The 27,411-nt window shown below is 42.9% G+C and overlaps 1 protein-coding gene across 1 annotated transcript in view; it reads left to right on the top strand.

The window, feature by feature from the left end:
- Megf10 (multiple EGF like domains 10) overlaps positions 1-27,411 on the top strand; it is a 158,007-nt gene that overhangs the window by 93,461 nt on the left and 37,135 nt on the right. The window contains exons 6-10 of the mRNA XM_021150436.1: positions 8,455-8,701; positions 10,500-10,620; positions 13,994-14,130; positions 20,164-20,376; positions 25,961-26,135. Of these exons, the coding sequence (XP_021006095.1) occupies positions 8,455-8,701; positions 10,500-10,620; positions 13,994-14,130; positions 20,164-20,376; positions 25,961-26,135 (893 nt within the window). The remainder of the gene's footprint in view (positions 1-8,454; positions 8,702-10,499; positions 10,621-13,993; positions 14,131-20,163; positions 20,377-25,960; positions 26,136-27,411) is intronic.

The following is a 27,411-nucleotide window of genomic DNA, read 5'->3' on the forward strand; positions in this document are numbered from 1 at the left end:
AAATCCGCCTGCCTCTACCTCCCGAGTGCTGGGATTAAAGATGTGCACCACTACACCCGGCTGAAACCCCTCTTCTTAACAGTCCTCCACCTTACACGTCTTCTTTCCGTGTGAGTCACTTTGCTTAACTAGAATTGCCTGTAGGGGTATGTAGGAGGAGCCATTGAAGAATGAGGAATTTATCAGTGGCTGACTGCACCATTGAAGAAAATGTACCCTTGCCCAATCACTAGTGTCCAAGGACACGATGTATCTATGGTATGTGTACAAGCTAGGTGTTGTGTAGGTAACCACAGCTATAGTGCATTCCCCATGGATGCATCAAGTATGCCATATCCTGAAAAACATCTTTTTGTTGCATATCTTCCTTCCTTTGGCTTTTACACTCTTTTTTTAATTAATTAATTAATTAATTAAAATCCCAAATGCTGCTCCCCCTTCTGTACCTCCCCCAAAAAGTTCTTCCCTCAATTCTCCTCCCCCCATTCACCTCTGAGAGGGTGCCACCCAAATCACCCAGAGGCATCACATCTCTACTCTCTTGTGATAGTTTGTATATGCTTGGCCCAGGGAGTGGCACTATTAGGAGTGTGGCCCTGTTGAAGTAGGTGTGGCCTTGTTGGAATAGGTGTGTCACTATGGGTGTGGGCTTTAAGACCCTCATCCTAGCTGCCTGGAAGTGAGTATTGTGCTACAACCTTCAGATGAAGATGTAGAACTCTCAGCTCCTCCTGTACCATGCCTGCCTGGACGCTGCCATGTTCCTGCCTTGATGATACTGGACTGAACCTCTGAACCTGTAAGACAGCCCCAGTTAAATGTCCTTATAAGACTATTCTTGGTCATGGTGTCTGTGCACAGCAATGAAAACCATAATTAAGAAGCCCCTCTTGTGAGCCTTTGTGGAAATAAAAAGATGTTTCACTTAGAGACAGGTATCCCATCAGTCTTGAGCCTCTGCATTAGCTTTTACCCAGTTCAGTAAGACACTGAAGACAGAATTAACCTATGGATTAACACATGAGTGTTTGGATAGCAGTCTGACATCACGACCACTGAGCAAAACAATAGTCGTAGATCTCCCACCTATGACTTTTGACACCCCCACCCCCACCCCAGCCATGAGCTCTTGGCTAAGTTTTACAGAACCAGGCCTAAGTTTCCTCCTTTGGAGTGGTAAACCCAGTTTTTAACTAGCAGTTGTAAATAAGACATGAGACAGTACTTTCTTTTTCTTATAGGCCTGTACATATTTCAGGCTTGCTTTTAGAGTTCCTAGATAATTTATATTTAAAATTTACATTATGAGAATCAAATTGGTCATTCCGGTGTGCATGATTTCTGCCAAACAATCAAACTAGTATGGAGGGTATGGTATTCTAGCTTTACAGACAACTGGAGATGCTGTTCTAGCATTCCTTGAGTCAGGTTTTCCAATTTGTGGAACCAAAGAGTTGCTCCTAAAATCTGTGCCGTGTCACATAGAACAGAAAGTAACTTTTGTGTTATTAACACATTCTCCCATTCGCATTCTGTAAAAAGAAAATTAGACACAACAAAATCGGAAGACTTGCCCAAGGTCCCGTAGCTATAAGTAAAGGTGCACCAGCTAGGGCCTCAGGCACACTAATATAAAATGTTATAGCCTCTCGGTGTGCCAGCTAGTGATTGAAGACTTCTGTAATAAGAAGAACGCGATAGTAAGCATCACCTAAAGACAGAATGGCTTCATCCTGCCCTCCCTCGTCCCAGCACAAGAAATTCTGAGATCAGACAATGCTTTAATAATAATAATAACAATAATAACAATAATAATAACAATGCTTATTCCTTCTGCAGAGAGAGAGAGAGAAAGAGCCTCTCAATTTGGCATTTCCATTTGCTCCTAATTGTCTTCTTTCATTGTCTTTTAGCAACAGGGAGACAAGAGATTCAGTATAGCACTTCTATCTGCTCTATCTGCTCTAAGACAACTACTAATGCCTTCCCCCCGTTTTTAATACATGAGAGATTCTGCACATGGGGGGAGGGGCTAGTTCTTATAAAAACCAAACTGATGAAGCTGCTACTCTAAATCCCAAGGTCTGTTATTCTAGGCAACGCCAAGTATTATGTCTCAAGTAAACAGCTGTGAGGTCTTTGCTTTGAGACCTTATTGTGAATACTTACAGAAGCTTTGGATCTGCACCGGGGCCGGTTCCACAAAAGGTGCCCTCTGCTTGGGTGGCATGAGGGAGGACTGCAGGTTAGAAGCATTGGCTTGGAGTTTTGAACCCTTGCTTGCAGGTCAGTGCTGAATGATTTTGGGCAGATTTCAGTTTGAGTCCATGTTACACAGCAAAACATTGCAGTAATTCTAGCTGTCTAATTGTGTTATCACAAGGTTTTAATAAAATGCCTCTGTAAAGCCCCTCTAATGCCTAATACCTGTTAAAACTCCTTTCATATCTTTTCTTCCAATGATTTATTTCTTTCCTCCCCCAAACAGTGGTCTCTTCTATTTCCATGGCACACATGTTTGTTACTCGATTACAATGAGCTGTGATGTGGAGATACCATCTCTTGCCTGCCTGGGACCTTGTATGTATGCAGTACTCATACATACAAGCAGGCGAACAGTTACAGACATAAAATAAAAATAAATAAATCTTCAATGCAGGAGCATGTTTCTTTTCTTTCTTCACTTTACATCCTGATCACCCACCCCCATCTTTCCTCTCCTCCCAGTTCCATCTTTACAAATCTCTCTCCCTGCCTCTCTCTTCAGAAAAAAAGAAACCCCAACTTGGGTACCACTCCACCCTGGGACATCAAGTCTCCATAGGCCTAAGTGCATCTTCTCCAACTGAGGCCCAATCAGGTAGTCCAGTTAGAGGAAGGGGATCTAAGGGCAGGTAACTGAGTCAGAGACAACCTCCACTCCAATTGTTAGGGGACCCACATGAAGACCAAGCTACATATCTACTACACATATATATATATATGGGCCTAGGTCCAGTCACTGCATGCTCTTTGGCTGGTGGTTCAGTTTCTGTGAGCCCCCATGGCCCAGGTTAGTTGACTCTGTAGGTCTTCTTGTGGTCTTCTTGTCACCTCCAGCTCATTCAGTTTTATCCCCCACTCTTCCAGAAGACTCCCTGACTGCTACCTGATGTTTGACTGTGGGTCTATGCATCTGTTTCCATATACTGCTGGATGAAGCCTCTTGGGATACAGTTATGCTAGGCTCCTGACTGCAGGCACAGTAGTAGTATCAGGGATTGCTTATCTTACGTGAGATGTGTTTGGGCCAGTCAGTGGCTGGTCATTCCCTCAGTTCCTGCTCTATCTTTATCCCTGTATATCTCATAAGTAGGACAAATTTTGGGTTGAAGGTTTTGTGGGAGGGTTGATGTCTCCCTCCCTCCACTGGAAGTCCTACCTAGCTACAGGAGATGGCCACTTGAGTCACCATATCCCAAGCTGGTAGGAGTCTCAGCTAGGGTCACCCCCATAGACTCCTCAGAACCTCCCCATCCCAGGTCTGCAGTTACTTCCAGAGATGCCCCCATCAATTGCTGTCCCCTCCCCCACACTCCCTCTCCCCACACCTGATCCCTATTCCCCTCTTCACGCCCTCTCCTACCCTGTTTCCTCCCTCCTTTCACCTCTGATGACTGTTTTGTTTCCTCTTCTGAGCGAGATTCACGCATCCTCCCATGCTCTTCCTTATACGTTTCCCCAAATAATTTCTTAAATAGTGGCTATCAGTGCAGTGTCATACCATAATGGGTCATGTTAAGTAAAATGTAACTGTGCATTCTATGCACCTAAAAATGCCATTTTAACTTCACAGGCAAAATGGCCTCATGAAAGGTGCTTGTAGTTTGCATGCAGAAATTCCAGCTAGGGTTTGAAAACTGATGTTACATCTTACCATTCGGTATTTTTAGACATTGTATTTGAGTGCCTTAATCCTTGATGTGCTAAACGCTGTAAGGGAACCAAGCTTGCTGTGGTGCAAAGTGTAAAACAAACCAAGTACGTCTTAAAACACAGTATGTTGTTGCTTGCTCTTCTCTTACTGCCGAGAACATATGTATTGGGAAACGGAGGCAACCTTGATAAACCAAAAGAATACAGGAAAAAAAAAAAAGAGCATAATCTCAGACCCTAGGAGTACCTGCTGCTGACATGTTACTGTCGAATCCAATGTACCCTCCGCCTCTCCTGCCCTCCACCCCCCAGATATTAAACCCAGCCAAATGCTTCCACTGATATTTTGCATTCTAAACTTAAATTAATGGCAGTTCCATCTAGTTCATTGCTAAAATTGGATCACATGATTTATACTGTTTTTAATCTACTTTTTATAATTATGATATTGCCAAGATTCTAGTTCATTAACTATTCTCTATATCATTTTTAATTGTGCACAGTGGTCTGAAGTATAATTATTCCCGTTTTTTTAAAACAGTCTCCTGTTACTGGAAAATTAGATTATTTCTATTTTTTATTATAGAGAGTGCTGCAATAAATAGCATTATAATTTGGGAAGAGCAAAATGGCATAGGTTCTGGAGATGGGTGATCTGCACTCCATGCCCCATGGCCTGTAACTCTAGACAAGCTACCCAGACCTTAGCTCTCTATGAAACAGGGATGAGAGCACTTATTCCTCACAATCTCTGCATTACTCCATCTCAAGTCTATAGAGACTGTGGACACATTCCAGTGTATTTCTGTTTAGACCTCCCCCACACTGTGTGATTAAACATGGCACTTGAACTGAAGATAACTGGTCAAATTCTGCATCAACATATGGATCATCTCTGCTTCTGGTCTCCATAATGTCAACTCACCCTGGAAGTAGCAGGAATCAGAGGAGAAAGTTGGCTTTTGTACCGTAGACTGCACAATTCACTGGAAAGTATTTAAGCGCTGACACACACAGATGGTAACGACAACTTAGGAAGGAAATCGTGTTTGAATGCCGCCCGGGCTCCTGGGCTCTGGTGGTTCTCCCATGGTCGTCCCTCTGCAGACTTCTGTGTCTGCAGGTTCTGCCCTCATCCTCAGCTCCTGTTGACACAAGGCTCACACTGTGGGGTCTGTGTATCAGTGGCTTTGTAGGAAAATACAGCCCAAGGCATGGAGGCTGTCACTTCAAAGCATGCCATAGTGCTTAGAAACAGCCAGGAAATTAACCATGTCGGCATATGATATTTCTTTGAAAGCCTGCATCTCTCTCTCTTTTTTTATGGTGACATTAGCAATTTCTATTATAAACTCATTTCTATAAGGGGATGTGTTAAGGTTCCCTCCCCCCCACACCCCGCCTTTTTGGTTAAATTCCAGGAAATCAGAGCTAGTGCCTGCCTGCCTGCATTTCTGAGAAAATGTTAAGTGGGATGTGGAAAGGCTCATGGAGGGCAGAGATGGGTCCTGTTTCCTCAGTACCGACTACTTCTTCATATTGCCACCCTCGTGGCTTTATAAAACATATTCTGTATTCTGTGACATACGTGTGCCCAGCTCTTGTTACAGCGTCACAGTGGAAAATAGGCCCTACAATAATTCCTAGCAAACACAGAAGTGGATGCTCACAGTCAGCTAGTGGATGGATCACAGGGCTCCCAATGGAGAAGCTAGAGAAAGTACCCAAGGAGCTAAAGGGATCTGCAACCCTATAGGTGGAACAACATTATGAACTAACCAGTACCCCGGAGCTCTTGACTCTAGCTGCATATGTATCAAAAGATGGCCTAGTCGGCCATCACTGGAAAGAGAGGCCCATTGGACACACAAACTTTATATGCCCCAGTACAGGGGAACACCAGGGCCAAAAAAAAAAAAATGGGAATGGGTGGGTAGGGAAATGGGGGAGAGGGGGGAGGGTATGGGGGACTTTTGGGATAGCATTGGAAATGTAATTGAGGAAAATACATAATAAAATATATTGAAAAAATAAGTTTTAAAAATATTTTAAAACACAACCTTGGTTTCTTATCAAGGTAATTTCATAAGATAAAATTGCCTTTTATACCTGTCAGCTCAGTTTCATTTGAGCATGAGAGGAGAAGGGTATTTAACCTGAGGCTCCCACAACTTGACAAAGCTATGAAAACTCTGGAGAGAGTCTAGCAAAGGAGAAAATACCAAGTCCTGGAGAACTGAGTCTTTGATATGAGTATTTGAGCTGCAATATGTAGTTCACTAAAGCATGAGGTCAAGCGGTAGTGAGATGGTTCAGTGAGATGGTTCAGGGCTTGCCGTGCAAGCATGAGGGCCTGAGTTCAAATCCCCAGTCTCATGCAAGAAGATAGATATGGCAGTAAATGCCTAAGGCTAAGGTCATTTAGAGAGAGAGAGAGGATCTGAGGGCTCACTGGCCAGTCAGTCTATCAATCCCTGAGCTTCAGGTTCAGTGAGAGATCCTGTCTCAACAAATCAAAACACAAAACGAAAACAAACTAAGGCAGCGCAATAGAGAAAGATACCCACATCAGCCTCTGACCCCCACATAGAGATATGTGTGCCACACCCCACAGAACATAGAGCAGGGTTAATGTTACCCTCGTGTACCAGAAATAAGACCATTAACAGGATAGGAACCAACTAGAGTGTTTTGGAATTAAAGCAGAAGAAACGGATTTTTGAAAAGGATGGTGGATTTTTCTTGGGTTGAATTAAGATTTTCCCTCACTACTGATGATTATGAAACGGGACAAGTGACACAGGGCCACGTGCCTTTCTTCAGAAGACTTTAAAAACAGGATGCTCATCTCCACCTAAGATAAAGCACCATGTATGTACAGTTTTAAAGGAGTGCGGCTTTCTTTTAAGACTAAAACTTAACAGTTTTAAAATTTCAGTGTCCTAAGCTACGAGCGACAAAAGAAAGAACAGATATGAATAATAACTAGGTTTGGATCTCATTTTAGAGTTAGCACCTAATCTTATTTTGCGAAAGAAGATTGTGCGCTTGTAGGTAATTGCTTTCTTCATCTACTTTAAGTTCAATAATTCTCGCTCATTGTTTTTAATTCTGTTAAAGTGTGTTTATTAAAATACTAATGAGACCAAAGCCGTGCTGATTAAAAATGGAATTATTCATTTAAACCTTTTGCTGTTATGAAATCCAGGGTAGCTTATACTGTTGGAACATGGAGCCTAGGCTTCTGGTGGGTGAGTTGTTCGCCACGTGCTCAGAACTGTTGTTTTCAAAAATATTATTCTAGGTCTGTTGATCTTAAGAGGTATTCAGAAAGGCAATTTGCTCTAAGAGTTCTCACTGGTGTGTGTGCTCCCTGGTGACAGTCATAGTATCTAATAATAAATGAAAACTGTTGGGGGACATGTGCCAAGCAAGGTGTGTTTGTGTCCCTCTTGGGTTTCTGGATGGTTGGGTTGGGGCTGTGTCATGCTCACTGATGTCTACTGAACAGCCACCCTTATTCAAACCTGCACATATAATATACCCTTCAATTTCTACATCTCCCATTTGCTTTGTATGGTTGCCTGTGCCTGTTATCTTTTGGTGTGTTGTCTGTTTTCAGTTCTAGGTTGGATGTACTTTTTAAATAGGCCACACCTTTTATTCCACCTTTCTCTCCGGTGTCCCTGGGCTTACCGAGTGACAAAAAATTTCACTGTTTGTATATTTGCAAACCCAGACTGCAGAAGGGCCAGACAGATCTCTAACATCCTGGCTTCTGGTCCATGCTTCCTTACCTTGTCACATGGTGGGTGCAGGCAGCTCTTTCTAATCTGAGCAGTTGTTCTTCTTCCTGTTCTGTCTCTTTGCTTCTCCTTCTCAGTCTCTTGCTGCCTTTTTCTCACACCAAAGATGGCTCCATCTTTCCTTGCTTAAAATTCTTCAACTGCAGCCCCTTGCACAAAAGATGCCGTCCATTTGTACAAACTGCTCATCTGCATTTCACCCATCCCCACCCCCAGCCTCTTTTTCCTGCCACTCCCTTTGCGGCTCTCACTGGCCCATTCATTACCATGGCTGCATTAAACACCATACTCTGGGTTTAGGGAACAGGAAGAGCGAAACCTTGGAGCTGGAAAAGAATATGGTAATGCGTAAGCAGTGGGGTGGAGCCAGGTGCCCTGAGCACCAGCTTTGTGCAGTGCAGCTGTTGATGCTGGAGCCTGGATGCTCAACTTAAGGGTGTAGCAGAGTGGCTGTGTAGCTTTTGGGAAGGTGAGTTCAATCCCCATCTGGTATGGTGGCTCCCACCTGGAATCTCAGCACTCCTGGGGTGGAGGCAGAAGTTCAAGGACATCCTCTGCTACATAGCTTGAGGCCACCCCGGGAGACGAGAAATTTTATCTTAAAGAAAGAAAAGAAAAGAACAGTGGTAATGTCATGAAGAAGGCTTAACTGTTCTCACCAAGGAGAGCAGAGTGAAGAACGGCCTAGACCCAGGCTCACACTCGATACCCTCCTCTTTTTTTTTCCTCCTAGCTTGTGATGGTGATCACTGGGGGCCTCACTGCAGCAGTCGATGTCAGTGCAAAAACAGAGCTTTGTGTAACCCCATCACCGGTGCTTGCCACTGCGCTGCAGGCTACCGGGGATGGCGCTGCGAGGACCGTTGTGAACAGGGCACGTACGGTAACGACTGTCACCAAAGATGCCAGTGTCAGAATGGAGCGATTTGTGACCACATCACTGGGGAATGCCGTTGTTCACCTGGGTACACTGGAGCCTTGTAAGTTGGTGCGCTGTGGAGTCGCACCGCAAATACTGTGTGCCTTGCCTTGCGCTGCTGCCTCAATTGCTATTGCTGGGTTCGGGGTCCAGGCTCCTCACAGATGGAGGGACCAGTCTCAATGTTCATCAGATGGTGTGTGAATGAGGGTGTTTAGGTTACCATGGCAGGCGTGGATTTCTGTTGAAAATCTCCCACAATTCCATCACTGTCTAGGAATTGCTAATAGTGGTCCAGGTGGCTCTGCCCTTGTGGTAATTAACTAGATATATCCGGGTGGATCCAGAGCCCAAGAAAGAAGACTGAAATGTTTGCATGGAATGAAAGTCAAGAATGTGAAAGGTCATTGGAGTCATTGGTGTTCATGGTCACACATATGTCATTATGCACAGAAAAGTGCACATATCGGATCCACTAGGATGTATTGCACAGGTTTATAATAATAATAATATTAGTATATAATAAAATAATAATTATTAGTAGTAACGTATTATTATTATTATTGTAGAACACTGAAGTAGCTCCTTAATCTCCATGACATTATTTTGGGAAGCGCATTCTTTGGCTTGCTCCTCTTAACAGAGTTTTTAAAATGCAAAATTTGTCATAAAAAAAAAAAGAAGTAAGAGAGAAAAATCTTCTTCCCTTACTGAGAAAATTATTCTCGTAAATCACAGAACTAATAGTTGTGGAAATGTAGCTGATTAGGTAAATATGTCCTGCTGACAGTGCTAATGTCTATAAAGTAGAGCTAAAGGAAAAACAAAACAAAACAAAAAACTGCACTAGCCTAGAAAACTCTAGCTTTCAGAAGAATAGATTAGTGTCTCCAACGGCTTAATTGTTAATATCACTATTGTGGGTTTTCATCAAGGTCAACATTACACAGGGCTGTAGGAAGCTGGGAAGCATTTGATCAGAGCAAAACTCGAGTGGTTTAGTGGGGAAGTTAGAAGCACAGTGGGGCTAAAGGAGTGGGGGCTTTTCATTCAAAAGAAGAGGGTGCTGAAAACTGATTATGACCAAGCACACAATGGGAGCTTGTGGCCATTTAGACCTAGGCTGTCTTTCAAGTTAGGATAAACTTCCAAAGGAAAGCAGCTTGCGCTCCAGCTCAGCTTTGTAAGCCGTCCAGGGGAAGGGCACTCTTCTTCCTGGAGGTCTAGAACAGGGGAGCTTTCCCTCCACTTGGAAGTTCCCTGGATGGATGGTGGGGTTCATGCAATGCAAGCCTAAGGATCTGCCTTCAGATCTCCAGCACCCACATAAAGAGCCAGGTGTGGTCTTTGGTGCCTTTAACTCTGGTGCTGGGAACCAAGGGAGGGAAGAGACAGAGAGAGGATCCCTGGGGCTTGCTGGAAACCATCTAAGCTATAGTCAGTAAACTGCAAATTCAGTGAGAGACCCCAAGGGAATAGGTTGGAAACTGGTACAGGACACCCTACGTCCTCCTCTGGCCTCCACATACATACATATGGGACTACACACACACACACACACAGAGAGAGAGAGAGAGAGAGAGAGAGAGAGAGAGAGAGAGAGAGAGAGAGNAGAGAGAGAGAGAGAGAGAGAGAGAGAGAGAGAGAGAGAGAGAGAGAGGGAGCCCAAACCAAACCAAGGACCCAGTGGTCCATCAGGACATTTCCATCCACTCTGATTAATGTTCTGATTAAATTAGTAATTACTGAAGGAGGCAAGGTTGTATATTTCAGGGTTCTGGATGACATCATGTCTGTGACTCTGAGGATCCTGTACCTGGATAAATAATAGTATCTTTTGTTTCACTTAAATCCCTCAGCTGTGAGGATCTTTGTCCTCCTGGCAAACATGGTCCACATTGCGAGCAGAGGTGTCCCTGCCAAAATGGAGGCGTGTGCCACCATGTCACTGGAGAGTGCTCATGCCCTTCTGGTTGGATGGTAAGTGTCCCTTCCACTCCCAATAATCACACATTCCAGGACACAAATAAGAATATCATGTGGAGACATTTGCACAAAGGCAAGTAGCCCTGGTGGCTGTGACTCCCACACTGGGAATACACGGCCATTTAAAAACTAATCTCCCAGTGCAGAGAAGCCAGGAGGTAACTTCATCCTGTGCTTGTCTGTAGAGTGTATTAAGAGCCCTCGTGGAAGCAATAATGACCATGTACTGTGTGTTTCCCCCCAAAGGAGAAGAGAAGCACTTATCTGATCTCACAAATGACAATAACCGATAAACACTGAAATCATTTAATAACTGTCTTCCCAATTGTATCCATAGATTACCACTGTCTATGATAATGTCCCTCTTAGCAGGATAAGTGTCACATGAAAATATTAGGCTGTCATATAAATCTGAAGAAACACTGAAGTAAACCATGCAGATCCAGGACTGTAGAACTTTCCAGAGAGTGTAAGAATAAGCCACCCTCAGCCAAGCTTCCCTGGAGTTTGAGCATACTGCGTTCTCTCTATGTAGGGATTCTATAGGCCTACTGCTATGTGGGATACACAGTGTGAAAGCATTACTGACTGTACACGTGAAACCAGGAAACAGAATTAATTCTCATCCTTCTGAGTTGGTTTATGCATGTCTGCTTGAAGAAAGTAGTGTCTTACCAGAGCAGCTTACACTGTTATTACCATGTCTGTCCAGGAACTTTTCTTGCATAGCTTCTAGTGACTTCTTGACTGGCAGGTCCACTAGGACTCTTTGGTTCTCTCTCTTCATTTCTCCAGAGCTTTGTCTCGCGTGATCGCCCACCTCTCTATCTTAGCCTTCTTTTGTCCTCTGCTTCTTCAGTGGCCGACTCTCCTGCTTCTCCCACTGAAGGGCTCTTCCTAAGCTGTGTCTTCTACAGAAACTTCTCTCAGGCCCACGGCTTTAGCGGTCGTCTGCTGCTCTCCTGGAACCTTTATCGTACCTTCCCTGAGCCCAGGGATTTGTAACTACTCTGTTAGTTGCTCCAACCTTGGTAGACTGTAGTCACAATGTCACCAAATGTCCGGGCTTCCTTTCAGCCATACTTTTTTACAGACAAATGCAGGGGTTATCTGAAATTACTCTTTATTGAAAACAAAGAATATAGACCCTTAAGATATAAGGGAGAGTTTTATCAAGACCATTGGGGCATACATACAATGAATAGATCAGACTCATGATGAACATTACAAATTGGCCAAAATCTGATTTTTAAAGCTAGGTAAGGAATGGAGTGTCAGATTATCTTTTCATCTTTCTTTCAGCTCCTGTATTCAGCCTACTGCTAAATCTAGCCCTTGTTGACTTCTTGGCAAGGGAACACTCTTGCTACCTTGGCAGTGTCCAGGGAGCTCCAAGATCTCTGGGGGAGGAGCTGCAGGCATTTCACTGTTAGGGCCTTCAAGTTGCCTCATCTTGAGGTGGCAGTGTTTCCTTGATACCTGGAAGTTATGATGTGGGGAAAGTCGTAGCCGCAGCCTGGAACTATGTGTTCAAAGGCGGACAGATGAGTCTATTCGGTGGTCCCCAGAATCTGCCCCAACCACTTCCTCTAGGCTGCAACAGATGTTACTTCAGAGAAGCTTCCAGTCATGCTTTCCCCTGTGGATAACTGAACCCCAAGCTTAAATTTCTCCTTTACGACATAATTGTATTGTTGTGTTAGATGTCTCTAAAGATAAACTGGCCTTCCTATCACACACACACACACACACACACACACACATACAGGCACACACAACATGTATATCAACCAATAACACCATCATCATAATTCTGCTGCTTGGTCACAGTAGGCTTAATTCAAACCCAACCTTTCAGTAGCATCCCTGGACATTACGAGAGACCATTATGGGTCGTTCAAGTCAGACCCTGAGAAAATGAATATTTGCACCAGACCCCACCACATACCAAACCTTGGTCAACCGTTCACTGGTTCTTGTTCCATTGCTCCTTCAGCAATGTTATTATATGTCATCAAGTGCAGTGGCATGCACTAGAGCAGAGGGATTAGAGCTATTTTTATATCTGCTCTTCTCATCACCCATGAACAAACTAGGCAAAGGTAACTTGTTTTTGTTGTTTTTGACTCTCAGTGCTCAGCACAATGCCTGGCATGCAGATGACTTTCAGTTAAACCCTAACCTGAACCATCTCTCAAAAGCTTTTATGGTTCCAAGAGCCTGTGGAAGAATCTTTCCTGTTTGTGGATAGCTAGAAACCACCAGAGGGAACTTAATTAGCTCACCAACTGCCTTTGTGGGTAGCCAGTAGTTTAAAAAAAAATGTACTCCTTACGCTATCCAGAATAAACATTTAGCAAACCATCTGGTGTTCCAGCTAGGCTCCAATTTCAGAGTACACACAGTCTGTCCCCTTTGAAAGAGAGAGGATAATGAAAAAACATTAGGGAAATCCTACTATGTTATGTTGTTTGCACTAATTATGACTCCAATAAATATTCTATTGATTATAACTCCAGTAAATTAGAGTCCATAAGCCCATTACATAAAAAAGTAGAAAAAGAGTGGAGTGTTTCATTGATAGACTGAGATCTTGGGGTCATGTCTTCCTTTCATAGACACAGAATTGGAATACACATGGCTGTGCTTGCTAAGGATAGCTCCTAGGTTAAGGAGAAATATCCTACTGACTTGTTTGGGTTTTCTCCTCAAGAAATAAGTTTACCTCAGACATCCTTATCGGACCTGCTTGACAATATGTCTTTTCTTCTGAAATAGCAGTTAACCCTGCAGAAGTCTTCCTTGGGCGATGTTATTGCTAATTCAAATATACAAAGTTTTAATCTTATGCCATAGTAATATCATATCATAATTATAATATGATGTCGTGTTAAGAAAAGAACCTGGTGATAGCGGTTAGCACCCAGGGAAGCATTCAGATGTTCTGTGTGCTCCAGGGGTTGCTGCTTATGCAGGGGGTGCTCAGTGAGCACTGCTGACTTATGTGCATGTAAGGCCCAGAGAAGAACACTTAGGAGGGTTTATAGGTCACTTAGGTTGCATTAATAATTTTATGTAACTTTAATATAAGGTTCCGTTTTTAATAGGAAATTTTCTTAGGATCACTCTTCCGACATCTTTGAATGTATCTCGAGATACAGTCCAATTGAGTCAATAGGACAGTTTGAGATTTCTTACATTTAAAGATGGTGAACATTTTTTGTGTTCTGAAACGCCCTTCATCTAATTTTCTCACAGCCTTGTCCCCAAATCTCTCCCTCCCTCTCTGCTGTCCCTGTTTTCTTCCTCTGCCTTCCCTGGTGCTGGCTGGTAGCCCATCTAATTTTCTGAGTCTCTTTGAATTCAGGGCACAGTGTGTGGTCAGCCCTGCCCTGAGGGTCGCTTTGGAAAGAACTGTTCCCAAGAATGCCAGTGTCACAATGGAGGAACGTGTGACGCTGCCACAGGCCAGTGTCACTGCAGCCCAGGATACACAGGGGAACGGTAAGGACACACTCGTGTTTCTCTGACTGCTCATAATGAATAAGATTCTAATTATCCTAATTAGAAGGAAAGTTTGGAGAGTCCAGGGAGCGTGCTCAGCATCGTGTGTCTATAACTGCTATCTAATACTTCAGCAGCATCCATGAAGTCTAAAAGTGTTCGGAAACCTCCATCCTCATGTAGTGTATAGAAACTGAGTCACAGAACAATAATAGTGAATTGGAAGAAATCAGAGAGACGTTAGAAAAAAAAGACAATAAAACGTCAGCTGGTCACAACCCATGACAAAGGTGTCATTTGAAATGTTGAGTGTTCAGCAAGATTTTGCTGAAAGGACCCTGATATATCTGTCTCTTGTGAGGCTATGCCAGTACCTGGCAAACACAGACGTGGATGCTCACAGGCAGCTATTGGATGGATCACAGGGCCCCCAATGGAGGAGCTAGAGAAAGTATCCAAGGAGCTGGGGGGGATCTGCAACCCTATAGGTGGAACAACAATATGAACTAACCAGTACCCCTGAGCTCTTGACTCTAGCTGCATATGTATCACAAGATGGTCTAGTTGGCCATCATTGGGAAGAGAGGCCTCTTGGTCTTGCAAACTTTATATGCCCCAGTACAGGGGAACACTAGGGCCAAGAAGTGGGAGTGGGTGGGTAGTGGACGGTATGGGGGATTTTTGGGATAACATTTGAAATGTAAAATAAGAAAATACCTAATTAAAAAAAAAACAAAGAAAGAAAGAAAGAAAGAAATGTTGAGTGTTTAGGACAGACACTTGACATTTTCAATATTTTTAGATAGATTTGAGATATGCGGAACCGGCATATGAGGAACGGGATGATTTTCAAATGGAACGTATACTTACGGTCTTATATAAAGTATAGCTTCCTTTTCATTGCCCAGAATATACTTAAGAATGTTACTCACTGGGGACAGAGAGAGATGGCTCCATGATTAAATGCATACTGACTTTGCAGAGGAAGGACCTGAATTTGGTTCCTAGCATCCATGTCAGATGGTTCACAACTACCCTCGTACCTCTGACCTCTGCAGGAACTTATACTCAAGACTATATACCACACACAGGCACATATGAACACACACACATCATCATCATCAGCAGCAGCAGCAGCAGCAGCAGCATCTAAATAAAAAAAATAGTCTTTGTATTTACTCTATTGTATGGAGGTGACAGCATCAGTTCTGTAGGAGAACTTAGAAGTCTGTGAAACAGAAGCAAATGGTTGCTTTTGCTGTCTGTGCTCCTGCAGCTCTGCCATGCATGGCTGGCCACTTCCTGTATTAAAGGGCAAACTTTTACCTCAGTGACTCTTCTCGCCCTGCCTCTTCAACTTTGCTCTAGGTCCTAGGAGACTGGACAGCTGAGTTCATTGCCTATGGCGTGGAGTCACAGTACAGTGACCTGTGGGGCCAACGGGCAGGCTGCCTAAGAACGAAGAGCCCACGTCCTTGTAATGTTTAGGATGACACTATTCCTCCAGCGTATGATAAGATTTATTAAACTGAAGGTCTTGGAGCAGTCCTGAAGCTTACCCACAAAGCTTTTGTGACTGGGTAGTGTGCAGGAACCGTGCAAACACTAGCAATTGTGCATTTGGCTAGTATCTAGGAACATTGTATAATTACACACCACTGTATTTTAATGATGTATGTAAACTAAAAAGGCATTTTTATCCAAATGGGTTTTTTTATATCCGAATTTCTACTTTAATTTTATGGCTTTCAATTAAATACTATGAGCTCCTCCACCTCTCTAGGCAGTGTCTGTATTTACTTATTAAATACATTTTCTAAGTATTTTGTAATTAAAAATTATCTTTAAGTATCTAACTGGGCATTTTCTAGATAAAGGAAAACTTGCTTTCAAATATTTGCTTCTTAATCTAATCCTTACTTTACCAATTTTTAAATTAATTTAAACGTTTTTTAACAAAGATTGGAATTGTTTAGTTTTGCAATGATAGTATCCTCCACTAAAGATGGCTGGTTTCAAAATATTTCTAATGATTTGCTCACTTCCTTATTTTACTTATTTGACGCTCTGAATTGCTGCTGACCGATAGGAGGTCAATGTGGGAATTCTTCCTTGTTGGAGATTCCTTTGAGTAATTATATGTTTGCTGTTTCCAGTTACTATGTTACCACAGTGTCTCTTTTCCAGTCCTTCATTTTGTTAAGATCTTTTGTTAGAAGTATCCACTTAATTTAATTAAAAGCCATCTTGTTGTTTATTAATACAATGATATAATTTCCTTTTGCTGTTTTGACTTATGAATTATAGACACCTTGATTATCCATTTTACAATGTAGGACTGGGCTACTCCATGCGACTTTGTAATTCTCCAGCCTTGCTCTAATCTGTGCTTAGACATTTATATTACAGAAAACAGGGTCAGGAAAAGGAGAGGAACAAAGCCAAGCAGAACTCAAGCAGTGCTTTACATAATGTTTTAGGCTCTAGAGATTTTAGAAACCTCACACCTCCAAGGTCAGTGAACACGTGCTTAGCGAAGTCGGAACACGGGGGAAGAGAACAGCTAATTTTCAAGTAAAATTTTGAAACTCAAGGAACGGGAAAAATGAGGTGGGACTGGACAGTTGTTCTACGCAAGCTGTTGTGGAGCATTGGCGATGGATGCCCTGTGGTTACGGTTTTCCATTGCTGTTCTTGCCTCTGTTTTGAGTTATTAACATATGCAATCCATGGTATGCAGAACGCACATTTGTCTCTATGAAAGATGACAGGGAGTGGCTGTGGGCAGTTTGTGGCAGGAGGTGGGGAGGAGATGCAAGGGTGGGGATTGTAAGTATCCCTTCACTTGTCTTGAGACGTCTGTGTGCCTGGAGTGGTTAGGAGGGGCTGCTCCACAGAGGCTGCCACGGCAGGCAGCTGCCAGCAAATACACCCAGGATGTGGGGCCGCCACCCCACCACAGGGAAACAAGTGGTGAGCCCTGCAGGCTGACGGGACAGCATAGCAGATGACAAATAAGAGGCTTTGAGGTCTGTGGAAAGACCGAAAAGGACACTGTGGTAAGGAGATACAATCCAGCGAAGTCGTCAAGAATTCTGGGGAGATGATCTGAGATCCTCACAAAACTCTGCTTGAAGATGCTTTAGAAGGCGCTAATGGTATCTCGGGGTCACTCTGTGGTTCTTTGATGATAAGGCAGGGCCCATGCCTATAAAGTCGTGCTCAGTGTGAATTCACAACTCAGTAAAGGAGTCTGTTATAGTGAACCCCAAGACAGCCCTGCCAGACCTGTGTTCTGCATGATCCCGAGAGTGAAGAAAGCTCGGGTACAGGCACAAAGTCAGGAACTGCAGCCCGGGATTGGAGAACAGCGCTGGTTTTCCATGCCGGGCCACTCTGTCTCTGTGACTGTGAAAAAGTTGGCTCTTTCCCAATTCCTTTGACACCCCCCCCCCCAGGACGGCAGCTCCAGATGTTACAAAGGCAGGCTGCTGACCCTGCAGTCCAGGTCTAATGAAGCATACGAGTCTTGCACACTGAATCATGATTCAGCTCAGCTATTCCGGTGACTCTGGGACGTGACATGCTCCAAAGGACAAGAAGGAGCTGCCACCCTGACTTCATCCCCAAGCTCACAGAGTGATACAAAGTAGAAATCAGAATGATATCAGTGTAAGGATGTTCCCTATTAATTAGTGTTTTGTCAGGTTTTGTCTACCTAATGATCATTCTTCTTCATTACTCCAAAACACTATTAGAAATTTCTTTCTTCTTTTCTTTTTAATAGAAATAGTCTTTTTTAAAAAAATAGCAATAGTTTAATAGAAATAGTTTTTTATATTTCTTTTCTGGTCAATTTTTATTACCCTCTGTTATTTCTCTGCCATCCTTCTGAAGAAAAATGTATTACTGATTCCCAAGATAGCCCTTCTTAATTTTCTTGTGGTACCATAACAGCAACTTGAACGGTTTGTAAGGGAAATGGTGATCTTAAGCTAGAGACCAAGCAGAGAGTCATAGCCACTCCGTGATGTCTATTTAAATAGAAAATGTTTGGTATGCACAGAGTCATCACACTGCACCTTATATATGTGTATAGTTATAACAGTGATTTAAAAACCACAGGAAAAGTCTCCACAAGAAAGCTGCCGGCTGCTTGAGTTTCCCAGGTGTGCATACCTAACCATGATTGACAGGAAGGTGCTGCGGTACTGACGGAGGGAACCTGCTGCCATAGCTACGGCTTAGACGGCAAACTCGAGTGAATTCGTTCTGCATTTATACTAGAAACTACTAGATCTTTAATTAGAGGCTAGAAAGATAAATACAGGCCGAGACCGGCTATTATACATTTTGCTTTCCAAGAGAAAGAAAATACTGTGCCAAGTCACAATGAGTCCGACAAATTAGTTCCCTGTGATGGGGCAACGTAACTTTGCTAGCTATCCGACATGCACCACTTCCAAAAGCCTTTACATCACTCTTAAACCACTTTAAAATCATGCAGATAACCCAAGATCCAACCTTTTCTTGATTAACACTAAAAACACTTATGTATTCACTCTGTGTGTTGGGGATGGGGTCGCGCAGAACATCTTGAGGAAGTCCGGTTCCTCGATCACGTGACTTCTGGGATCGCATTCAGGCTATTCGGTGTCTTTCCCCACTGAATCATCCCACCAACCAGAAGTTTAACATTTTGTTTTGTTTATAAGTTTATGGAAGAGGGTGAAGAACTCGTAATTTTTTTTTCCACTGGCGTTGAGTAGTATAAGGGTATCTTCTCAGACAAACTGCAAAAACAAAAACAAAAATAAAAACAAAAACAAAAAAACAATAAAACTAAAACAAAACCGCCTGGACCACGTGAATCACTGTACCACACCCGGTCTTTTTCTAAAGTGTACCTTTTAAAGGAACAAATCAGATGACTTGGTTTATAAAAGCATCTTGAAGGTTAAAAAATATTCATGTGCATACAGAAAAAAAAAACACAAAACAAAGATAGACACAACAACCTCAGAGTAAAGGGGTGGGAAAAAGTTGTAAAAAAAATATTCATGGCCTTTATAAAAATACTATGGTCTGAAAAATAGCTATACTTGTTCGTAGGTAGCTCTAAAGTCTACCACTGAATTCTTTTGAAGAATTCATTCAGCTAACTCCAGAATTTCTCTTGTGGTTAAGCCCTCAGTTAGCAGCGGGCTGACAAGTGTAGTGAGAGAGTTCTAGGAGCAGTGAAACCTGCTCTTAGGAGCCCCTCTTTGCTTTTCTTCATCAAGTTTAGTGCAGACTGGAGCCAGAGTCAACCAGCAAAACGTTAGAAGACTCCCAAGCTTTCCCCTCTATACTTAGCATCCCAATATTGACTCTCGCCACACCCTAGCATTAAAACTGTGCCCAGCCTGGTAGAAAGGCTGTTTCTCTTGGAACTGCTTCTGTGCCATTGCTTCTAAGCAGGTCTTGCTGCTTGCACAGTTCAGATCTGGAAAACACAAGACTGACCTACATTAAAAAAAAAAATCAGAGTCTGGCATGGCAGGAAAGCCACATGGGAAGTGTCTGCTGAGACAGTGACCCCTACTGTGCTGTGTGCTCCACTAGATGAGACTGCATGTCTGGCTTCTTGGCAGAATCCTCCCAATCACCTCACCTCTCCAAAAAGAGATTTGGCTGGCCCCGTTAACTATTCATGCTTTCTATGAAGTAGCTAGGAATCCTGTCATTCCTCCAGGGACCAGCCTCCCTCCTCAAGCAGCTTACCAAAGCATCTCTCCCCCTCTGAGCCATTTCTTCTTCGTTATAAAGACTCTAAGGTGGAACCTATAAACTTTATAACCTATAAACTGGGGTAGAGGGCCTCTGATTTTGGAAGTTCAGAATTCCTCGAGTCTTTGTATTTAGTTCTCCTGCTACAGATAGATCCATCTCGTTACTTTTCTATGGAATAAATATGAAATACTATGGGTTCACAAAGCATTTCAACCTGTATGCAATTAGGTTGAACCAACTGTTGGTCTCTTGTTTGAATAGGTGTCAGGACGAATGTCCTGTTGGGACCTATGGAGTTCGCTGTGCTGAGACCTGCAGGTGTGTCAACGGAGGCAAGTGTTACCACGTGAGTGGCACATGCCTGTGTGAAGCAGGCTTTGCGGGTGACCTTTGCGAGGCACGCCTGTGTCCAGAGGGGCTTTACGGCATCAAATGTGACAAGCGGTGCCCCTGCCACCTGGACAACACTCATAGGTGAGTGCCAGCAGCCTCTGGAAAAATATTTTCTTTTCAAGTTTTCACTTTAGTGACTGAAAGCCCATGTTCAAAGGACTAAGGTTATTGTTTGTGGGTAGCTATTAAGTTATTTTATCTATCGGTGGGGACTGGTAAAATTGATTTTTTTCTGAGATTAACAGAACTTTTCCCTAAAAGAAGGCTTGTGTGACATTCCCTTAGAAGCAAAGATACTGTGGAGAGAAGGGTTTAGCCAAGTTCAGAATGCGAAAGCATCATGCTCACTGAAGCTTCGTTTGCCTGACAACACATCTGTGGAAGCAGGAAAGGCTACAGAGAGGAAGTGGGAGGGTTTGTGAAAGTGCTTCACATGTGGCTGTCACATGTGGAATCACTTTCAGAACTGATCGCTCTGACAAAAATAAAAACCTCACGGGGGTCATTCAGCTCAAAAATCTCTCCAAAAATTTGGGAACAGGAAGCTATAATCCTGCCCACCCTACGGTGCTTGTGTCTCTGAAAAAATATCTTCCCACCTATTCCTTTCTTTGACCTCCTCCAAGGGCCAGGTACATATAACTTAGAATTCCCAGCCCAGTTGCAGACTTCTGGAAAAGATCAATTTGACAACAATCTAGTACAGTATACAATAGCTCAGATGTTAGCAGAAAGGATTTTGTTTGTAGTCAGTGCAGATGGGACTACATTTATATTTAGCCATATCAAATCCACAAGAGCTACAGAGACACAGAGGTATGCGGTTGGTCTATTCTTTAAGTCATTCCAAGGAACAGAAGAAAACTGTACTTTGTATTGTATTGGGATGTGTGTGTGTGTGTATGTGTGTGTGTGTGTGTGTGTGTGTAAGAAATGTACTCTCCAAGTGATTCAAGTAGCTTTGCTATGGTCAACTTTGGGTCTCCTTCATTGGAACATCTTATCACCTCTTATATGAAACATTTGAATATTTAGGTAATAAACTCTCTGCACAGATTTATATTTCAACTTTCTAGCATAGTTTACTCACAACAAACAAACGATGCCAAATTTAGTAGTGTTAGGCCATCAGGTATTTACTAGCCAATGACTTCTTACTGTGTGCTTAGGCTCAGGGTGGGAGTGTCTTCTGCTATTTGCCATAGGTTCACCTGGCAGAGCCACTGGAAGCTGATTGGTCCCGGAAATGCTCACTTCCTGTTTGCCATTTGGCTGGATGATAAGAATGACTAGGCCCATAGAGTCTCCAGAAGGGCAGCCTGGGCTCATTTTAGCCATCTGACTTCTAAAGGCAACCGTAAACAGGGCAAGCTCTAACATCTAAATACCTTTAAGCCTTTGTTTATGTCATGTTGCCCAATAATCATTTATAAGATGAATCAATCCTACAAATGGATCAATAGGTTCTACTTCTCTTCTCTCCTCTCCTCTCCTCTCCTCTCCTCTCCTCTCCCCTCCCCTCCCCTCCCCCCTCCTTTTCCTTCATTTATTTATTTGGATGAGGTCTTATCATATATCCCTGGTTGACTTTGAAAAGTGTTATGTAGACCAAACTGGCCTTGAACTTGGCCTCTGTTTTGTAATAAGAGAGACCCCCTCCCAAATTGTAGCAGTTTATTTTTTATATATAGTTGAAATTCATTTAAGAATATTTACAAGTGATATTAATACTTTAAATCATGTTGAACCCAAAGACATTTTTACTGATACAGACTTTCGGGTGCAAACCTAAGTTTCATAGCATAGTTGGAGAGGAAAGGGTTTACTTTAGATTACACTTCCAGCTAATACTCCATCACTGAGGGATTTCAGGATAGAAAGGTAATAGGAACCTGGAGCAGAAATGATGAAGAAGGGGTACATATTGGCTCCATCTCTGCTCATGCTTACCTAACTCTGTTATATAGTCCAGACCCATTTACCTAGGGATGGTGCCACCCACAGTGGGCTGGGCCCTCCCACATCAATCATCAGTCAAGAAAATCCCTCACAGACATAACCCTAGGCCAATCTGATTGAGTCAGTTCTTCAATTGAGGTTCCCTCTTCCAAGGTGACTAAGACTGTGTCAAGTTCACAGTCAAAACTAATCAGGAGGCCACCAGTTGTCCTTGCATTGAGTGTAGTCCTCCTATAAGGAAATGAATGGAAGGAAATTCAGTGACTCATTCTGTTTTAGTCAATATTTCTTTCCAGTATTGGGGGTTGAACCCAGGATCTCACACATGCTACCAAGTACTCTATTACCGGTACCCTCCCAGGTCAGTATCTTTTATTTTGAGGCAGAGTCTCAGTGAGTGCCTAGGCTCACCTTGAATTTACAGTATGGCCCAAGCAAACCTGTAATCCTCCTGCCTCAGCCTCCTGAGTATCTGGGAATCACAGACCCATGTCACTCACATCAGCCAGCCAATATTATGTACATTTGGATGCCTGTTATAAGTTAGCTGTGAAACTGAAGAACTACTTTTTAAAAGTGGTTTTATTTATATGCATGCATAAAATGACAAATATTTCCATATGTGCTCAAGTGTATTTTCATGTGTAAAGCAATTTGTTCTTTAGACAGAAAACAGGTATGAAGTATATCACCCGCATGCTCCATTAGTAGGTCGCGTGCTCCATTAACTGACTGTGTGAGAGTCCATTGAGTGGCTCCAAACTGCTTTGGTGTCCGACACCTAGTTACACATTGCAGAATGCTAATCCTGGTGTCCTCAGTCCGAGGACCAGTGTGTTGGATCACCACTCACTAAGGGCTGTTGCTTATCATTTCTTAGTCTAGCCCGAAGTTTATGTTCACATAGTGATTTCTATTTTGTTTAGTATAAAGACCTAAAACATAAATAATACTTCTGTTTTTATTGTAAGTCATTTTTCTACCAAAATGTTCTCTTTTAGCAAGTTAAGTTAAAGTAAAACACTCTATTTTCTTTTACTTTTCTCAGATAAGAAGTTTTGCTCATATACATTTGTTTTGTTTTTACAATCCTGCTGACTTTGGTGCACAGTGCTATATCCTAAATTTTAGCCGTTCCTTTTCCTGACAAGTCTCCCCTGAATGCTTCTCACAAATTTTCCTTTTCCCACAGTTTCAAAACAAACCAACAAACCAGTGTTGAAGCCTGATTCAGTCACAACTGCACATGTGACCCTCTGAATAAGCCTTACCCCTTTCCAGGCCTCAGTTTCTTCATTGATGAAATGGGACTATGACTTTAGGTGGTCATGGGAACTGAGATAAACGGTGCATGTAGCTAAGTCAGGAGGGTGCTGTCACTGGTCAGTGTCCCGTAAATGCTAGCTGTGAGTGTCTGTGTTCACTTGATTTCACTTCAGATAGTACTTATTTCTCTGGGACTAGAGACAGTCTCCTTTGATGTAAGACTAACACTTTTGAAACAAAGCTTAGCTGTAACTCTGACTTTGGACACAGGTACTGTATTAGAGAGCCTTGTATCATGTCTCAGAGAGATGAGAAAGGATCAGGGTTTGTGTGAAAACTGGATCTGGAGTTGGCTATGTCCTTTCCATCTACTTACTCTGCAGTCTTTGCTGTGAGCCTACTGTGTGCTAGGAATGGGTAGCAGAAGAGACTTACTTCTTGTCCTCATAGATCTTGTGGGGACAGGGACGTTGGTGCAAAGTAAGTAGACTTTGCAGCCTGAGAAGTGAGCGAGGGAGGGGAGGATGCAGGGAAAGAGAACACAGGGGAGAGGGAGAGACTAATCCTGATGGGTAGAGAAGGCTTCTAGGAAGAGGAACAATGTCAGCTGAGACTGAGGACAAGATGGTTTTCATCAGATTCCTCCCCTCATGGCTCAGGACCTATGCAGAAGGAAGGAGAGAGTGTAAGACCCAGAGGTGATGGACGACTCCAAAGGAAACCACGCCTTCCAGACACAATACTCTGAATACACATGAAATCACAGAGACTCTGGCAGTGCACATAAGACTGCACAGATTCAAACCAGATAGGGACTCAGCACCTAGAGGGGGAAAGTGGACAGGGGGTACCACTCCCAACCAAGAAATTATCTGCAACTGGTACCCACTGGCAAAGGAAAAGAAAATGAGCTTTCTCCAATGGAGTTTCACTGGGTGTATTACTCACACTCTGGGGCAGGCCCCATGCCCAGGAGTAAATTAACCAACAACAAAAAAAATTAGCTCAGTGGGTTTTTTTTTTTTTAACTTTTTGGCTATATTTGCTCTGTTCGACCATTTTTTGTTGTTGTTTTTGTTTTGTTTTGTTTTGGTTTGGTTTGGTTTTTAGCCTTGCTTGCCTTTTACATGTTCATTTTTATTTTTATTTGTTTGTGTGCATTTCTTTTTTTGTTTTAAAGAGAGCTAGGGGAAACACAAAGTTGGGTGGGTAGGGAGGTGAGAAGTAACTGAAAATTGGAAGAAGAGGAAAACATGATCAAAATATATTGCACAGAAAAAATGAATGAAAAGTTAAAATATATTAGTCAATGATAGAAATAGAGAACAAGACTGTGCACCACAGTTCATTATTGTAATCTTAGCAAAGGCAGAAGATCTTGATTGTGAAGTCAGCTTGGGCTATGTAGCAAGGTCCTATAGCAATGAGCTAGCAAGCAAACAAACACACCAGCTAACAAAGCAATCCCCAGGCAGGTGAATGGAGGTACCACATTCAGAAGTGCAGATGACTGACTGGGGTGGATAGATGTAAAAGAAGGGAAGGAGGGGGCCCAGCCATGACACAGTAAGCTCCATATGACACCGAGATGCCAGGTGTTTGTCTGAGGATGATAGCAGGGATGATGCATACACATGTAGATCTTAGTGTGTCTGAGACCCTTGTCTTCATCCCTACATATCTCTCTTTCCTGCCAGGAGTTACAGTCCTTTAGGAAGACCATTTAGCAAATATCTAAATGCCAAGTAAATACATTTTGTTTGTCCTGTTTAAGGAGAAGATCTGGGCTCCATGGGGAGGGGAAACATCTTTACACAGACTTCCTATTGTCAACAGAGTTGGTTTGATTGTCAAGGTTTCCTGTGTCAAGAATCACACATGCATTGAGACAGCTTGCCACAGAGTGCTTTGTTGTGTCCCTTGCTTCCATGAGCATCTTAGCACAGCTGACATGCCCATTTGCTATGGGGCAACAGCTGGCTGCCTGGCCTGTCAATGTGGCTGCTGTTCCAGCCAGCAGCTGCTGCTTCACTATCAGGTAGATGGACTGGGAGGGGAACATGCAGCAAGGCCATTCGTTGCTTTTGGAATTCCTTGGATATCACACTTGTGCATTTGGCATTGAATGGAGCTGGTCAGTGTGCCTCATCGTGCTGCCTTCTTATTGAGTTAGTGCTTTCAATGTAAGACAATTACAAAGAATTTTAGGCAAAAAGGATACAGTTATTGTCATCACTCGAGTAGGGCATGAATGCTGATTTCATTCATCGTTTCTGCAGTCATAGTCAAGTAAGTCACACCACCCACAGGAATTAGGTTTAAACCATGTTCGTGGAATTACCAGCAACATTCGTGACTATTGAGGAAACAGCACTTGCACATGCTTCAAGTGTCATGTCTACCCCAGAATGATGTATTCATTTTCACCTATGTCTCTCAGCTGTCATCCCATGTCTGGAGAGTGTGGCTGCAAGCCGGGTTGGTCAGGACTGTACTGTAATGAAACATGCTCCCCTGGATTCTACGGGGAGGCTTGCCAACAGATCTGCAGCTGCCAGAACGGGGCGGACTGCGACAGTGTGACGGGAAGGTGTGCCTGTGCTCCAGGATTCAAAGTGAGTAACCTGGGCTCTGGAGGCAGGAGAGGGGTACAAGATGGAGAATGGCAGCAGCATTTTTTACGTGAGCTATTGTGAGCTAGAGTAAATGTGATCAAACCATTTACAGCACTCATGGGAAGGAGCAGTTTGAGATAAGTAACTCTACCATTCTACTGATGGCTGAGAACACTGATGACACTATCAAGGCCTCATTGATGCTCAATATTAAGACACATCAGGAAGTATGACCCATTATAGCTATTCCATATATGCTGGTTTTATTCTGCCCTGTTGGCAACAAAGAAATAGCTCTCCACGTGATTATCAGTTACTATTTTCAACGGTTTCTGTTTGAATTCCACAAAATTTAAAGACACAACATGCGCCAGGTTAGCATGATACTGTGTTCACACTCTGCGCATGGTTTTGAGGCCCCTTTGGGAGTTTAGATCCTACAAATGTACCCGTACTACACGGACACCAAACTGCGCCTGTGGTGCCTATGACTTCTTGGCTATTGGGAAGGGGAAATGGTCAACTGTGATTCCTTTCTTTCCATTGTAAAGAAGATAACATTGAACCCTGAAGAGTGTTGGTGGCCATTCCAGGGCACATAATGTAGAAAGACTGGGTTGTGGAGTCACAGAGCCAAGAGGACCTTTCCAGAGATTTCTGACCAGTGTCACAATTCTCAGGTTGACCCCTGAATTAACCTTCTCTTAAGAGTCTTCGTGTTTTTTGAAAAGAGAGGTCTCTAGGTCACCTTTGGTAGCTCAGTTCTATTTAATGCCCACTGCTGAATAAATTGAATCATACCACTGGCTGAGTATTGTTGCTCAACCATTAACAAAATTACATATTATACAAGGCAACCCGTGAAGCATTTAGAAGCATATAAACACTGATGTACAGTGTTGGTATTTTTGTTGACAATGAGTTTACAGCTATAATGTGTATATATATACACATTATATATATATATATATATATATACTTGCATAAGTATATATATATACTTGCATAAGCAATGGAGAAAGGTTTATTTTGGTGTTCTGTTATGAAGACAAATCTAAAGAAGTCATTGGACTTTTGTGGGGGGAGAGGTCCTATTTGATGTTTTATCATTGTACTGGCTAATTTTGTGTCAACTTGACACAGCTGGCGTTATCACAGAGAAAGGAGCTTCAGTTGAGGAAATGCCTCCATGAAATCCAACTGTAAGGCATTTCATCAATTAGTGATCAAGGGGGAAAGGCCCCTGTGGGTGGGACCTTCTCTGGGCTGGTAGTCT

The sequence above is a fragment of the Mus caroli genome, chromosome 18 (genome assembly GCF_900094665.2).
Source record: "Mus caroli chromosome 18, CAROLI_EIJ_v1.1, whole genome shotgun sequence".
NCBI classification, from domain to species: domain Eukaryota; kingdom Metazoa; phylum Chordata; class Mammalia; order Rodentia; family Muridae; genus Mus; species Mus caroli.